The 16,934-nt window shown below is 61.4% G+C and overlaps 2 protein-coding genes across 2 annotated transcripts in view; both read right to left on the reverse strand.

Annotated features, from left to right (window-relative positions):
* Positions 1 to 8,842: 8,842 nt before the first annotated feature.
* On the reverse strand, positions 8,843 to 11,858 carry FOXJ1 (forkhead box J1). The gene is made up of 2 exons (XM_016212373.2): positions 11,361 to 11,858; positions 8,843 to 9,610 (listed from the first exon to the last, which is right to left on the reverse strand). The coding sequence occupies exons 1-2, from the start codon at positions 11,856 to 11,858 to the stop codon at positions 8,843 to 8,845; spliced, it is 1,266 nt and encodes a 421-aa protein (XP_016067859.2).
* Positions 11,859 to 15,835: 3,977 nt separating this feature from the next.
* Positions 15,836 to 16,934, reverse strand: part of RNF157 (ring finger protein 157) — a 46,250-nt gene continuing 45,151 nt past the window's right edge. Inside the window, exon 19 of the mRNA XM_087826362.1 lies at positions 15,836 to 16,559. Coding sequence (XP_087682488.1) covers positions 16,438 to 16,559 — 122 coding nt within the window. The 3' untranslated portion in view covers positions 15,836 to 16,437. The remainder of the gene's footprint in view (positions 16,560 to 16,934) is intronic.

Below are 16,934 nucleotides of genomic sequence, written 5' to 3' on the forward strand. Positions count from 1 at the left end.
GAGGGAGAGAGAAACATTGATGTGAGAAACATCAATCGGCTGCCTCCCGCACCTGCAACCTGGACATGTGCCTTTGACCGGGAATTGAACCTGAGACCCTTTGGTGCACAGGCCGATGCTCTAACCGCTGAGAACACCAACTAGGGCTCTCTCTTTTTTTTGAAAAAAGAAAACCCAGCCCAGCTGGGCGTGGCTCAGCAGTTGAGCTTCGACCTAGGATCCAGGGGATCAGGGTTTGGTTCCCAGTGAGGGCACATACCCGGGTTGCGGGCTCGATCAATGACCTCATCATTGACGTTTCTGTCTCTCTCTCCCTCTCCTTTCCTCTCTCTGAAATCAATAAAGATATATTAAAAAATAATAATAATAAAAAGAAAAAAACCCCAAATGTTATCACATTAAACATACTTTCCTGCCCTGGCCTGTGCTGGGGATCATCAAATGTTTTTTTCCCCCTCTCTCTCCCCCTCCCTCCCTTCCACTTTCTCTAAAAATCAATGGAAAAAATATCCTCCAGTGAGGACTTAACAGCAACAACAACAACTTTCCTGTAGGCTGCATGTTAACATAATAGTATACCTTGATCACCTTTCAATAGATGTTCTCTCTTTGGGTGAGCTTTAAAGTCATTTTCACACTGCAAATTGACTGTCCCCTGAGTAAACTGGTTTGGATGCAGGTCCTCAAAGAGGCTTGGGGGATGTCACTGGGAGAACCATGCCCACTTAAGGAATGGAGGCAAAGTGTGACCCTGGAAAGGTGGGGCTGGGAGGCCGGCTCCGCATCCTCCCAGTGGAGCTGTGAAGTGGCCCACAGCCCAGGAGGAGGAGCTCAGGGGCCAGAGCTGGAGCCCCGCCGAGGGCAGATCAAAGGCAGGCAAGAAGCAAAGGTCTTCGTGACCCAGTGACAAAAGCGAGAGGACAGCGAGGCCTCCGGGGAGGGTGGTACCACGAGGGGGACAGGAAGAGCTGGGCTGCCTCCCCAGGGCCCTGTCCGACACAGACAGGGTGAACAGTAAACTGATGATGAACAGTAAACTAATAATTAAGCGAGGGCTAAATCCAGGAGGGTAAGGGCGGAGCAGGGGCATGGAGGGAAGACCAAAGGGATGAGATGAGCTCTGGGTGTGTGTCTGACAGTGGGGAGCCCAGGGAAACGGGGTCGTTGCGCCCTTGAGGCAACTGTGAGCCTCTCTGCCCTGCAAATCACAGCAACATACTCACAAGGAGCAGAAACACCACAGGAGATGTGGCTGAGAGGCCCCTATTCCCTCCTGCCCCTCTGTGGACCCCCAGCCTCCCACCCCAACTTGTCACCCTACCAAGGGCAGGCCCCAGGAGCAGGTGGGAGTCTGGCTTTGGACACGTGTTCCCGTGGGCATGTGTCCCACGGGGTGGCCCACTCCTGCACTCCCCGGGGCATCTTCAGTCTCAAGGTCTCTTCTGTAGGACGCCCCTTCTGCTTTCCAGAAGCCTCTGAGCGGGTTGGGAGGACGCGGCTGTGCCGCAGGGGGGCGCGCTCCCCCGCTAACCCAGGAGTTGAACCCCAGCCCTGGCCAAGGGGGCCGCGAGGGGGCGCCCGACACCGCCTGCGCCTCTCCGCCGCGCCCCGAGGGCTGGAACCTCCGAGAATGCCCAGGGGCTCAGGGACGGGGCGGGGGAGGACGGAGGGCAGATGGATGCGTGAAAACAGAAAAGGGGGGGGGCAGAGGGGCCCCGGAGAGGAGAGGACCGTGGAGGAGGGAGGCAGCCAATAAACCAGCAGAACTCGAGGGGGCGCGAAGGAGGCACTGCGGGGAGGGGCAGGCCGCGGGGGGAGCCGGCGGCTGGCCCAGCGCTCCCGCCTTTCCTCCCGCTCCCCGCACCGCCCCCACCGGCCGGGAGGGGTCCGGGCCCGGGGCCCGCGCGGCTCCAGGCAACGGAGGACGCCAGCGCGCGACCGCCCTCCGCGGAGGTGCGGGGCCCCCGCGCGCCCCCGCCGCGCGCCCCGCGCGCCGGCCCCCGAGCGCGCTCCCGCAGCCCCGCGCCCCGGGCACGTTCTCACGCCCGCAGCCCGCGCGGGGAGGCCTGGCTCCCGCGGGGCCGCCGCCTTGAACGTGACTCAGCGCCTCCTCGGCGCCCCGCCTCAGCCTCCCGGCCCCGCGCCCCCTTCCTCCCCCCTCCCCGTTGTGGGTTCAGCCCCCGCCGAGCTAAGGAAGTGCCCCCCGGGAGGCCCGGGCCGTCCGGGGCCGACACCGCCTCCTTCCGGAGCCCGCGCCGCCTGTTTTCTCGCACCGCAGGCTCCTTGGGGCGGGGCCTGCCTGGAACAGGTGTGTGTGCGGGGGCGCGGGGGGGCAAGGCCCTCACAGTGGCCCTGCCACGGCTTGGACCCTGCTCTCGCGGCTCCTCCGCTGTCTCGCTTTGGGAGAGTCCCTGCACCTCGGGCTTGAGCTCCTGCCTTCACCCGGTGGCCCTGGGACAGCATCTCAGCCCAGCTTGAAGGCCTCCGGGCTGGTGGTGTCCGCTCCCGGTCAGACTCCACTCTCCCCCCGCGTGACCTGGGCTGACCTGCGCCGTGTCCTCTCCTCCCCTCCCCAAACTGGCTCCCCTCCACTTACTAATTCATATGGCCACTCATTCATCTGCGGGTTCAACAAGTATCTGTTACGCGCCTGCTCCTTCAAACTGGGCTGCATCGTTCCAGGCTGGGTTACTTTTCAGTTTGTAGCCGCATCGTTGCTTGTCACTCACACCTGTCTCCTCCTGGGCTGAAATTCCCCTTCCCAAGCCCCGGGGGCCGGGGCACCTCGGGTCATCTATGGGCAGGCATCTGGGAGCTGGACTGGGAGTTTGGTGGAGGTCAAAGTTCAAGACTAGTGTGGGGATGGCTCTCTCTTTGGGCATCAACTAGGCTCATCCCCTTCAGTCATGGGGACACTCCACTCCAGACTAAGGAACCAGACCGCAGAGGCCAGTTTCCTCCTCTGCCAACAGGGCTTGGGCCTGCTCACCGGTCCGTGCCACATGGAACCAGGTTTGGTCACAGTGGCCCTCCTGCCCCCTCCCCAAACTCTTCCCTCAGGCAGGAGCTTCCTGGGCTACAGGGTGGCAGAGCCTTTGAGCTGAGCCTTTGGGTGGGGGCCTGCTCCTCATGACCCACCTCTCTTCGTGGAGGTAGTTGGGCCTAGTTGGTGATTCTCTTTCTCCCCTGCTTGGATTCCTTCCAGGGCTGGGAGACCCTCATGTCCCACTCACCTCAGTAAAACCCACCCATGAAATAGGGAGCCCAGAGAGACCCAGGGCACGCGGATGGGGGTGTGAGTCCTGGCCTTCTGTGAGGTTCACCCACAATGCCTGCACGCCACCCCCTTTCTCCAGAGATGGCCTTGAACTGGTGGTCTCCACCCTGCCTGCCTTGGGAGACAGTGCCAGCTCCTGGCCCAGCCTCACAGGCTCCCTCCCCCCAGGCCAGGGTTAATCTTTAGCCAAATACCAGGCACTGGGAGCTCTCAGGCTCCTCACAGATCTGCCAGCTTCAGCTAGAGACTGGGCAGCAGGGCCACCAGGGGCAGCAGGTCGGTGGCCCCAGGGCCCATCCTGCTGCACAGTGGGGCGGGACCAGGCAGGGACAGCTGAGCTGGGCACAGCTCTGTCCTGGTAACTTTGTAGCTGGGGTGCAAATAGGTGAAAGGCCCGTTTGCTGACCCTGTGGGTTTGAATGGGGTCCTTGAATGCCAGTTTCTCCATACCCTCAGCTCCAGGTCCCAGGCCCCAGGGGATTGGGAGACTACAGGAGCAGATGAGAATGGGGAAGGCTGGGCCTCTTCCACCCCCCTCCATCCATTCCTCCTTGTCCTGTGTCACCTCCCCCTCTCTCCTCACCTGGCTCACACCTGCCACGGGTCCACTCAGCTTCAGCTGGCACTTGAGGCCCCACTCCCACCCCCAGGGGCAGCAAAGGGGCTGCTTACTTGCCCAGAACAGGGCAGCAGCAAGGGGCTTTCCTCCAAGCTCCGGCGGACCTGACTGCTCTCTCCCCAACCGGGCAGCCCTGGGGCTCCAGGAACCTCCCTGCCCCACTGGCTGGAGAACCCCTTCGTGCTTACTGTCTGCAACTGAATTCTGCCAAGGCTACTTGGCTGCTCCTCTACCTTTCTTCCATCTGCCCAGCCAGCTCGCTCATTCATTCATTCATTCCTTAGGAAGTTGATGCTGCGAATGTAGAAATGAGCAAGACAGGCAGGTTCTCTGCCTGCAGGAGTCTGAGGACTCCAGAGCTTCTGAGACGGAAAACTCTGAGGCAGGGTCTGCATGTCACTCCTCCCTGCCACTCAGCCCACCCACTTGGCCCAGCACAGTGCACTTAAAGCATGTTGGAGGAAACGGGAATGCCGTGTGGGGACGGGGACAGGGCTTGGTGCCCAGAGTGAGGTGGGCAGGAAGGGGGCAGGGTGGTCTGGGGCAGGGGCGAGAGCACTTGGCAGCCTCTCTGCTCAGCTTAATTCCCTGGGCAAACAGCTGGGAAGTCTGTGGGCAATCACTGTGGCTTCAAAGGGCCCAGGGGGCCGCAGGAGGAGTGGGCTGTGTGCAGGCAGCCTGCCCTCCCCAGTACCTGGAACTCTTGCTTTCCTGGGAGCTCAGTGAGCTGCTTCCTTCAAGGGGAAAGGTGTTCTGGGGTCCAGGCTGCCCCTCTGCCCTCAGAGCAGATTGTGCTGGAGCTGGGGGCAAGGCATGGAGACCTTCGGCCCTGTCGTCCCCCCACCTTAGTTAATGTGCACCCTGCCTTTCCCTGCACCCCCCAGGCTGGTTGGCTTCTGGGGGACAGTGCCCTCCAGCTGGTCCCTGTCTGCTCCTGACACACACAGGGAAAGTTCAGGCCCCAGCATGCCCGTTGGGGTGGCTCTGACCTGCCCCTGTCCCTGTCCCACCTGGAGCCACCCAGTGGGACAGACACATGTGCCCCAGGAGGGTGGTGACCCCCAGGGCTTCCGTGTGCCTCCTTGGCTTACACAGGTGAGCGCAGCCCCAGCATGGGTGGCCTCACAAACCCCCTCAGAGCGCCTCCCCTCCCTTGTCACCTGTGTTTTCTCTTCATAATTACACAAGAATGTGTCAGCAGGACCTGGGGCACTCTCCACCCATTGTTAACGCAGCACCCCCCCCCCATCTCCACCCCTGACAGGCCCAGGCCTGCCTCACTGCCCCCTGCTGGGAGTCCAAATACACCTGTTTACCTTTGGGCTCCGGCCCAGGATGGAAGTGCCCCTGATTCCCAACCACCTGCCCCCCTGCCCTCGCGCCCCTTCCTTCCCGCTCACCCTCTTCCTTCTGAGTCTTGTCCCTGGGTGTGTGGCTGCGGGGGTGCGGGGTGGAGAGGGATCCTGTCCTCAGCTCAGCTCTGCAGGTGCCTGGCCTTTTGCTGCAGGACAGCAAGGAATGCGGACCTCAGGGGAATCCCAGGTGCCTTCCAGACATCCTGAGTAACTGCAGCCTGTGGTGGCCTGTCCAGGGGAACAGGATGTGCTCTGGGCAGGGAGGGGGAAGACCCCAGGTCTAAGCTCCTGCCCTCTCCCGCATCACACTCCTGGCTAAGGACACTTGGCAGAGGGAGGGTGGGGCAAAGGCCACCAGTTAGGGGACAGAAAAGTGGCTGCTTCTTTGGGAAGGGCTGTCCCCAACACCCAAGAATGAAGTAGTTTAGGGACTCTCACCTCAAAGATGGGGAACCTGCTCAGAGGAACCTGCTCAGAGAGCTTGAGTCGTGGGCTCACCGCCACACAGCTTAAAAGACATAGTACCCCTCAGTGCAACTTGCAGCCCTGGACTGGGGTGCTGGGCCCGAGAGGAGCATCGGCGGGGCGACTGCAAACTTTGAGCGGGGCCTGCAGTTAGCGGGGATTACCAGGTCAATGTCAATTTCCCGATTGTGACGGGGGCACGAGGGTTCTGTACGAATGTCCTTGTTCTAGGGACATATACACTTGAGTGGTTCCTGCTAATGGGCAGTATGCCTGCAACTTACTGTCAAATGCTCAGAGCGTATTTAGACTGGGTTACATTGAATCTATCAATAAATATGAAGCAAATGAACACCTTTCTAAAAAATATCTTTATTGATTTCAGGGAGAGGGAGAGAGAGAGAGTCATGGATCAGCTCCCTCCTGCAGGCCCCCTGCTGGGGATCGAGCCCGCAACCCAGGCCTGTGCCCTGACCGGGAATCAAACCCTGACCTCCTGGTTCATGGGTTGACGCTCAACCACTGAGCCATGCTGGACGGGCTGAGCATCTTTTTAAAAGAGCCGCCAGGGCAGGGATGAGTCGGAGGGATGGGCTCTGAAACACACTTTCTGCATTATGATGCTGCCTGCCTGTGCCCATTCCAAGCCCCCTCTCAGCTTTGGTAGCATCTCAGGGCTTTTGAACAATGCTGATGCCTGGGCTCCAGCCCCAGAGACTCTGGCCCAGCCCAGGGATCTTCAGGAGCCCCTGGTGACTTTCCCCTGCAGCAAGGAGTGAGCCAGAGCCTCTGTTGGGCTTCCTCTGCTTTTCCTCACCTCCCTGGGCAGTTCTGCCTGCTCCTGACCAAACCCCTCTTTAGCCAGCAGAGGGTGAGGTGGGGGAGACAGTGGCATGCCCCACTTGTCAATCCAAGGTGGAACCCCTTTGACAGGGGCCGGAGGCTGATCCTGAGAGCCAGTGGAGAAGGCTGAAGCCCCCCTTGTTCCCCCACTGTTGGGGGCCAGTAGAGAGGCTGGTGGATGGTGGGGGAGGGAGGGAGGACTTGCTTGGAGATGAGGGGAGTCTCAGAGAGAGGCAGCCTCCCCAGCCTGCTGTGGGAAGGGGGTGGGCTGGCTTCTGGGCTCAGGAAGGCCCCCACCCCGCTGGTCCTGCAGTAAGTGAGCCCATCTGAAATATTTGGAATAATTAGCAAGTGAAAGCAGCAAGTTAGCATGGGGAAGGCCGGGCTGGCCTAGAGCCAGGCTCCAGGGAAGGGAAAGAAAGGGCTTGGGTGAGAAAGGGGCCCGTGGAGGCCAGGCAGGACTATGCACGAAGTCCCCATTTGTGCCAGGGTGTGTGTGTGTGTGGTGGGGGAAGAGCGTGCACCCCCAGGGTGTGCTTGTGGGGCTGGGTGGAGAGTGGGTTCTAGACAAAGCAGGGAGGGGTGAGAGGATTGAGCTCAAACACACATTTTCTATGACTCAGTTTCCCTATCAGAACCCTGGTAGGCTGGGTTCCTCAGAGCAGACCTGCCCGTGTGAGTAAGTGGGGAAGTGGGGGCTGGGCACAGAGACTGCCCTGGTGGCCTTCCTCCACGTTGAGCCTGCATCGGGCCTGGGAGGAAAGGCACCGAGCTGGGTGAACACGCGCCAGGGTGGGAGTGGGGCACCTGCGGCTGGGGCCCTCTGACCTCAAACCCTGTCCCCCCCAGAAGACTGAGGGAGGGAGGTGCTGGAGACTGGCCCAGGCCAGGGACCGCAGATTCAGGCGGGCGAGCCCAGGCACGCCCTCTCGGCGGGGGACGCTTGAGCGGAGCCCGGGGCAGGCTCGGCCTTTGTGAGTGCCCAGGGCCAGGGCAGGGGCTGTGCCTCCTTTCTCCCACACTCCTAGGGGCTGTGGGTGCGGTGACCCCCACTGTGCATACAGAGGCACTGAGGCTCAGGCTGCAGGGGACCTCCTGAAGGCTGCCTTCCCCCCCCCCACTTTTCTCCCTGGGGACACAGAGTTGTGGGGCGTTCATCAGGAGGCACTCTTCATGCCTTCGGTGACCTCCCCAACTTCCTCCCAGCCACTCGCCTCAGCATCGAAGAGAAGGGCCCCCTCCAAACTTTGCCCTCACCTTTTCCCAAAGAAGCTGCAAGCAGGTCCATTTCAGATTTTTAAAAATTTTATTTTCAAAATTTTTTTATTGTAAATAACTTTCCATGAAAAAGGTTAAATTGCCCCAAGGGGCAAGAGGATAGATTCGGGATGCAGCCTGGGGTGCTCAGGGTGGAGCCTGAGCTGTCCCGGTCCCAGTGGTTCTAGCAAGCTGGACATCCCTCCCGGTTAAACCTCAGCTATCTGCTACACTCACTACGTTAATCTGTCTTCCCCTTCCCCCTGCAGCTTGGCGGCCCCTGCCTCCCAGAATCCCAACTCCTCACTGCTCTCAGCCTCCAGTCGGGCTCAAAAATTAGGGATTTCCACCTTCTGCTCAGCCCCCCTTTAGAGATGGGCCAGAAGACTCCAGAGGCCTTAGAAAATCTCCCAGCCCCACCAGCACCCGGACCTTTCAGTCTCCTCTCTCTGCCCCCTCCTCCCAGCTACACCCCGTCTACTGCCCACCCCAGCCCCAGGGAGGTTTTGCAGGGAGAGGCCTCCAGGGGGTTAATTTGCAGTCACCTAATTAGCATTGTTGTACCTGGGAACTTTCTCTGGATAGAAACCTGGGGAGGAAAGTGGGAGAGGGGAAGGGACAACCTTCGAAGCTGAGGTGCTCAGGGGCCGGCCCTGTCCTCTGACTCCCCAGCCCAGACAGGGCCCCTCCAGGCCGCTGCTCTCAGTGCAGGGCTATTTAGCTGGTCCCTGGGTCAGGGAAGAAGAGGGTCAATGAAACACTGTGACTGTGTGTGTGTGTGTGTGTGTGTGTGTAGGGGGGGCTGGGAGGGGAGGCAGCAAATCATTGGTCCTGAGCCCCAGTTCTCAGCCTCCTGGGCGGGAATCTGAGGGCAGCCCAGGCTGGGGGATGTGTGGCCTCGTGGGGCCAGCCTCGGGGGACTTGGCCCAGCCCCTGTCTGGGCAGTATGGTCCCATGGGCCTGTGTTGGGGGCAGTCTGGGCCCTGACTTGGGTGCTGTCCACAGGTGGGGGCAGGGCCTGGCCTCTTACAAGAAGGCGCCCACGCTGGCCCAGTCTTGCAGGTCGGCAGCAAGGGTGGCATCCCCCGCCTCAAAGAGGGGCTCAGGGGGCAGGCAGCCACTGCCACTCTCGTCCCAAGGGTGCTGCAGGAAGGACGTAGCCAGGAAGGTCTCGTCGAAGTCCAGGCTGTCAGCAGCCTGCTCCACCGAAGGCCCCCAGGTCGCAGGGCAGTCGATGTGGTGGCCATGGACAGTGAGGTCCACGTCCCCATGCGAGGCAGGGCTCAGCGGTGGGCTCAGCTCCAGGGCCTCGAGCGTGCCCAGCTCTCCGCCCAGAGCGCCGGCGTGGAAGACCGCCTCCCAGTCAAAGTTGCCTTTGAGGGGTTCCAGCTCGCCCTGCTCCTCCTGGGTCAGCAGCAGGGTGCTGGGAGGCCGAGGGACCTTGGCCACCCGCTTGGGCAGTGGCTGTTTGCGCTTATGCCCGAGCCTGCCCTCGCCCGCACCCCAACCCACCTCCCCGGTGGCCTCCTCGAACTCCCGCAGCAGCTGCTGGGCCTCGGTGTTCACGGGCAGAGGCCCGGCCCACGGGGCGGCGCTGGGCTTCTGCGCGGCCTGGCGGGCAAAGGCGGGGTGGATGTGCACCGGGGTCAGCCGCCGCTTCTTGAAGGCCCCGCTGAGCAGGCGCTCAGCATACTGGGGGTCGATGCGCCAGAAGCCCCCCTTGCCGGGCTCATCTTTCTCCCGGGGCACTTTGATGAAGCACTTGTTCAGGGACAGGTTGTGGCGGATGGAATTCTGGGCCCAAGGAGAGAGGAAAGACAGGTTGGGGTGAGTGGCAAGGAAGAGTCCCTGATGTGGCTGTCAGTGCTCCTGCCTGTCCTCCTACCATCTTCTCTCCGATGGGGGAGGGGAATGGAGGCTCTGGGACACCAGCCACAGGGCACCCGGAGCCAGGAGTGCTGTCGGGGGCTTTTGTTCCTTGTTGCTGGGATATCTGCCTGCTCAGTCATCCGAGCCCTGAGCCACAGGGTGGCTCTCAGTGCCACCCCGTCCTGCCCTCCCTCCCTTACCCCACCACTCGCAGCCTCTGGCCAAACGCCTCAGCTCCCCCAGGGCCTGGACAGCCAGCTCCCTCTGCCTGGGCCTGGCTGGGCCGCTCTGTTTGTGCAGTGAGTGCGTTAGGGTGGGGGGCATTGGGCGACCGAGGGTGTGAGTATGTATGTGTGTGTGCACACGCGTGCGTGCCTGCATAGGAGTGTGTGTAGGGATGAAAAGTGGTGGGATCTGATGACTTTCCTTGTTTGTTGAGCTGGCTGCTGGCCTGGGCCCTTACCCCCCACAGCCCCTCCTCCACCCTAGGCTGTTTGGCCTCAGTTGATTACTACCCAGAGAAGAGCATAGTGCTCATTCCTGGGGCCCATTTCCCGCAGCCTGAGCTTCGCAGGCTTGGGGTAGAGTTGGTGGCGGGGGAGGGGGGGTGTCTCTGCTTTCTCACCAAGGCTACAGATGGCACTGCCCCAGTCAGCGCCGAGCAAGTGAAGAATACTGTGATGTGTGGCCTGCTGCCTGTGGGTGCCCCAGGGAAGAGTCTGGGTATCCTCAGGGCCTCTGTCCCCAGGTAGCCCCTGATCCTGAGACTCTCAGGGCAATGTCTGCCCTGCCTACCCTGCTTCATTCCTAGTTGCATAGTCTTATCCAAACCATGACGAGGAAAGGGGTCAGGGGCGTGAACAGCAGGGAGGATGGGTGGGTAGTGCCCTTTGGCAAGGCTGGGATGTTTACATGGTGGCCTGGCCCCTTGGCAGCTCTGCACCAGGTTCGGGAGACTTGGAACCTGAAGCCAGAGCTGGAGGCAGAGCCCCTGTGGAAAGCACCTGGCTCAGGGTAATTGTCCCCCCAGGGAGGTTGACTGAGAAGAGGGGGAGGAGTGGAGACAGGAAACTGGGGAGGGGCTGGAGTGGGGGCGGGGACTGCTGCTTTAGGAAGGCCCCATACCCAGGCCACTGAGACACAGCTGGCCTTCACACCCCACTGCACTGCCCCCCATGCCCCCCCAGCCAACTGCAGAGCTTGGCAGAGGCAATACTCCAGCTTCCGCCTCTTGAGTCAGGTCCTGAAAAACTGTCCTTGGGCAAGACAGTGTCTAGGAATTCTAGGACTTGGGACAAAAATGTGTCCCTCGGTCCATCACCTTCCCCTAGGAGGGCTGTGTCCACAGCTACGTCTGGCCCTGGTCCTTGGTTGAGTCTGTTGGGTGAGTGACAAGTGCTTGCCCCTTGACCTCAGCATCCTCATACCTAAAGCCCTCTGAGCATCCTCTCTCCTCCCTCTCTGAAGTCAAATGAGGGGCATTTCCAAGCACTGGGCTGCCTCCAGGCCCTTCCTCCAGGGCCTTCCTCCAGTGGGGCCCTGGCTGCACTTTGCCTGCCTACTTGATCTTCGGATCTGAGGGAAGTGAGTCCAGTCTGTGGGCAAGAGGGGAGAAGGAGGGGGGGAGGCAGGGAGGCAGGGAGAGGGTCGGGAGGGAGGGAGTGGCCTCCCCTACCTGCCAGGTGGGATCAGCATGGCGGAAGTAGCAGAAGTTGTCGGTGATCCACTTGTAGATGGCCGACAGGGTGATCTTGGTGGCCTTGCTGGCCTGCATGGCCATGCAGATGAGCGTGGCGTACGAGTAGGGCGGCTTCACGCTCGGGTTGGTGGCATAGTCCACGTCGTCGGGGGGAGCAGCCTGCAGCCCCGAGGGCGAGCTCCGGGACGTGCACGACGACGTGGGCTTGCCTGGCGTGTGCGGCTGCCCCAGGCAGGCGGGGTCCGCCGCCAGGGGGGACCCCGGGGCGGCCGAGCCCGGCACCAGGTGGTAGCCGTGGGGGTCGGTGCCCCCCGGGGGCAGGGTGGGGGCCTTGGCGTTGAGGATGGAGAATTCCTGCAGCCACTGCAGGCTGGTCAGGCTGTCGTCCAGGGCGTCGGGCTCCTCCAGGCCGCCGTCGGGCCCGGCCTCCTCCGCCGCGCCGGCTCCCGAGAGGCGCAGCCAGCTCTCCGCCATGTCTGCGGGGTCCCTCCGAGGGGGCGGTCAGCATCCACGGGCCGAGCCCAGGCCGGCCCGCCGCGCTCTCCGGCCCGCTCGCTCCCGCCGCTCCAGTTACGCAGCCTCGCGGGCGCGCGCTCGCATCCCGCGCCCCAGGGGTCGCCTCCTCCGAGTACGGACGTGGGGCCTGCGGGGACCACGGCGGGAGCTGAGCGCTCCGCCCCGCCCCGCCCCCGAGGGCGTGCGTGTGTGTGCCTGTGCGTGTGCTCGTGCGCGCGCGCGCGTGCGGAATTCCTCTAAAATCGTCCCCGCAGCTGCCGGGATCTCTTAGTGCCGAGGTCTGCGAAACAGCAGCAGCGCCCTGAGGCCCGACCCCCGCAAGGCCCGCCTCGCTCTTGTTTCCTCTCGGAGATTGGAGAGACTTTATTAGCCGAGTAAAGGGAGAGGGTAGGGGCTTCCGAGGCTCCCCCGTTCTTCCCAGGAGCGGGAAACCAGACACCCCTGCCCTGAAGCGGAGGGAAGAGGGGCGAGGGAGCCCGGGAGGGCAGTTCGACGGGGCGGGGGGCAGGGGAGGCGTCTGATGTCTGACAAGGGGTATTAGGATGGAAGACCACCGGGAAGGAAGGGAACAGGACACAGAACTGTACCCCCAAACTCCACCGTTGTCAGGTTCTGAGCCCACCACTCGGACGGATGGGAGAGCGGGCTGGCGCCCTCCCTTCCCGCGGCCCGCTGACCTCTCAGCCCCTTACCTGGCTCAGAGCGCAGCCCGGGCCAAAGGAAAGTTCTGGAAGAAGTTGTCCCCACCCCGCGGCTCTCTGCCCTCCGCTTGAGGGCCCCGCCAGCACCCCTCGTCGCCCCCTCGCCTGACGGCGCTTCTCTGAGCGCCCGCCGCCGGGGGACCCGCTTTAAGTAGCCGCTCCGAAGGCTTCTCCTGCTGCCATGGCGACGCTCCGCCCCCATAAACAGCTTTCGCGGTCGCCATTGGCCAGCGCGTCTCCAGGGTGACCGCGGCTCCAGCCACTCCCCGCGGCCGCCTCGCGCGCGCTTCTCCCGCGCCGCCCGGCCCCCTGCCCGCCGCCGCGCCCGGCTGCGCGCGCTCCCGGCCCGCGCCGGCGCCCGGAGAAGCGCGCGGCTCTGCGCTCCCGCCCGGCCCGGGCACCGGGGGGGGGGGCGTGCGCCCCAGGAACCGTACTCCCGCCCCAGCCCCTTCCTGTCCCCGCCGCTCCGAGGCGTCCGCGGCTCCTGGGGCGCAGCCCGGGGCACCCGCGAGGCCGACCGCGGGCTCAGGCTCGGGAACCGCGCGCCGGGGTTTCAGCCCCTGTCCTCCGGGCTGCGAGTGGCCCTTGCTCACCCTCTGCAGCCCGGCCCTGCTCCGGACCCTGGGTGTCGGCTCCGGTGCCCGCGGGCGGGTCTGACCCTCCGACGCCGCCGGCCGCTCAGGTCCGCAGCCGGGGACGCACCGGGCGCGCGCACCCCGAGGTCGGTAGGGTCACCCCGCTTCCCCGCAAGCGGCTGCCCCCCGCCCCTGACGTTCCCGAGGCTTCCGCGGAAGCGCGCTCCCTCCTTCCCAGGTGGCGGAGGAAGCAGAGCCCTCGGAAGAGCCATGCACGTCCCAGATTCTCCCAGGGGGCCATCTGCCCCATCAATTTCACCAACCTTTAAGGGACAGGGTGCAGGGACATGGGGCTGTGGCCCTCCCTCCTCCCTTCCCCTGGCCTCCCTCCTGTCACCAGCTTTCCTGCTCTTCAATTATTGAGGAGCTGCAGTGCTGGGAGTTCTCCGGTTTAAGGGCAAGGGTGGGGCTGAGGGCTCCCTACTCAGGCCTCTGCCCGGGCGCGGGAGGGCTGGGGTGGGAAGCCTGTGCCCAGGGGATGGCATGTCCTTCCCCACCCTTGGCCCCCTCCCACTCCACATACACATTCTCTTGAGTAAAGGTTGCTGGAGAAAGTCAGACAAAAACTGTCACGAATAAGCCAACTGCACAGTCAACAGCTCTCCTTCCCTTGTAAACAGTTTTATTCAGTTTTAGGAATCATGCAGCAATCCATAAATATTGCATCCTTGATGTCCCCACTGTAGTGTGCCCACAAGTGTAACTCCAGGGAGTGAGAGGGGTCCACAGACGGCACAACAGTATACACACAGCTGCGCACACGCCAGGTGTGCAGATCCGAAAGCAGAGGGAGCAACAAGCGTGCCGAGGTCAGGTGGACGGGATGCTAACCCTCTCCGGGTGAGATGGCTTAAAGTGTGTGGGTCTGGTGCCCAAGAGATGCCCCAGCGTGGGCATGAACTCTGGTGGGATGGAAAGAAGGCTCTTCAAGGAGGCCAGGATCACCTGGAGGCCATGGGAGAGCTCAGACCTGAGTGGCAGGAAGGAGTGACAGGCCTCCAGTTAGTCTGTGCCCTCGTGTGAGAAGCCAGGCCCCATCCATTCTCTCTGGGTCATCTGCTCACAACACGACGGTGTCCAGGTGATGGATGGGGCAGTAGGGCTGGCATTGACCCTGTCCCCTGATCAGGCTGAGGACCAGCCTCTTTGGATGGGATATTTCTGCTTGCCAAAGATCTAAATGAGAACAAAGGGGGGGGGGGGCATAGGGGAGAGGACAGGAAGTATGAAACACAAGGACTGAAGGGCCATTCTGTAATGCAGATGTCTTGGTTATGCAACCAAGGCCTACAAGAATCTTTCTGAGCCTCTCCCTGGGCAAGGACACAGACCCCTCAGAAAGGCTGAATGTGACGGCTTCCTCTTAGGGTTCCTGGCCACTGTTTACCTGCATTTCCTTCATCTCAGGTGACACCACACTGTGACTACCACCTCCCGGGAGAGCAGGCGGGTCTGTGTGCCGTTACCCTAGGCTAGGGGAAAAACCCATTCTCTGGTGTTTCTGGGCCTCAAACTTCAAGGAAATCAGGGAGTGGGGTTATTGCTCAGATCTTAAATATGAAAGGGGCTGAGAGAATGTTCAGGGAAAGGAAGGACATGAAGTGGGGCCTGAACCAGCAGAGGACTCTGCTGGACTTCAGAGAAGGTGGACATGGGAACTCAAGACAGACGCTTCGATTCCAGCTTGGCTCATGTCACATCTGTCAGAACAGCAGGACTCTTCCCCCTGAATGTGAGCCACAACCACTAGGCAGTGTGAGGGTCCCCACCTGCCTGGGGTGCAGAGAAGCCACACAGAAGGTGCAAAGGATCCTCGGGGCACTGGGCTCTCTTGGAGGCCTTGGAAAGGGCCCTGAGAAACTCTTCTAGGCAACAATTCTAAATACTAAGACAAGCCATCAGGATGGGCATAGCCCGAGGCTCCTCATCTCAGCCTCACTAAGTGCTGTACTCAGTTTGGCTCCCAACCCCTGCTCCACTGAATAACCGCCTTTTCCAAAAGCCAGTGAACAAAGCGTTTACCCCAGAACTATGTGGAATCCACAGCGCTCGTGTTGAGAGGAGAAACACCCACCAGCTCATGGTCTGGCCTAGCCTTGCCCTTCAGGCTTTTGTTTATATGCCTTACGCTGAGCTGAGGGGGGAGCACATGATTTGAACAATCTCTCTAAATCTCTAAAGAGCCTGTGGAAGGCAATACCTCCCATTCCCCTATCAGGCTCAGGAGAACTGGAAGGCAGGGGAAGAAAACGTGGGGTGGAGAGGCTCCCAGGGGTGAAGGCCCTGGCTCCAGCCACCAGGCGCCCAGCCCACTGCTGCCCAGCTCAGTGCTCTCCACCACCTCCTCTGGGAATCCTGGGCACTGGTTGGAGGATCACTGGTCCACCCCTCTCTCAGCCTATTTCTTCAACTATTAACAAAAAGGGGTGGAGACGGGGAACATAGGGATGAGTGCCACCTGATGGGCCATAGTGATGAAACAGTTCCTGGTACAGAGAGGTGGTCAAAAACATGTTTTTTGAGATGTCACCTTAGGATGGAGCCCCAGGCCTTCATGAATGCACCTGATCCTAACAAACCCTCCTGTGAGTGGTCAGGTTCAAGGCCTCCTTCCTAAACAGGCAGAAACATGAGGCACAGGAGACTAGCTCGCCTGCCAGAAGCAAGAACTGTTTTTTCAACCTACCTTCTGGTTGCCACCATGTCTCCTGTCCTTGAGGGAAACTCCACTTATAGTGCAATATGGCTTTCCCTTCTCACAGGAGTCATCCCCCAAACCCACCTCCAACTGGAGGTTTCAAATTGGTTATGACGTCCCAGACACCAAGAAATGTCAGATGGGTGTCTGCAATGCAGCCACTAAAACTCCAAGTCTTCTTGGTCTACCCCCAAGGAGAAAAAAGATGCTCCAGAAACAACCAGCCTGCGGGCCTTGGCTCCAGCTGAAGATCAAGATCCAGTGGAGACGTTCCAGAGTCTCTGCAAAAGGTCTTGTGAGCTGTTCACCTGGTGCCTTCAGCCCGCGAGGAAGGAGGGACGGGGTCATGGTTATGGAAAGAGATGAGACGGACAAAGAGCAGGCTGACATCCACACCCGGCTTCCACGTGGGTGTAAAAGTCTGCGTGTCCTGCTGAGGATGCCCAGGAGGCCATGGATGGAACTTGGGGACAGGAGGGAGCTCCGGCCTGGGGGTGGGGCTCTCAGACAGCCAGAGGACCCCACACGCAGGACCTGGTCTCAGCATCCTCCAGGCTGCTGGAGGACAGGCGCCGGCGCCTTGTGTTCCGACGACTGACAACGTTGTCATCAGCCTGCCAGGTGCCTGGAGGAGAGAAAGGAAGGTTACAGGAGCCCGACATGTGGCCAGGTCCAGACGGTGTCTCCAGCAGGGCAGCCCCGGAGCTCGGCACGGAAGCTGGCAGGAAGCGTGTTACCTGAAACTCCAATGCATGCGCAGGCCACAGCGCGTGAGAGCCACTGGGCCAGGGACAGTCTCGGCCACTGTGGCACACCGACAGAGGGACGCACAGGATGTTTCCTGTTTTGTGAACTTGCCCTAGCATCCACTTTTGTGCACTGTTTGAAGTTGCTTGCATGTTATGATGGACACGGAGAGAGAAACTGCATCTAGCTGAGCTTTTCTCAGGGCAGGAAGAAGTGGAGCCCAGGGAGAGGAGTGTGTTTGTTTGGGCCCAGA

This window comes from Miniopterus natalensis, chromosome 17 (assembly GCF_054644295.1).
Source record: "Miniopterus natalensis isolate mMinNat1 chromosome 17, mMinNat1.hap1, whole genome shotgun sequence".
NCBI lineage: Eukaryota > Metazoa > Chordata > Mammalia > Chiroptera > Miniopteridae > Miniopterus > Miniopterus natalensis.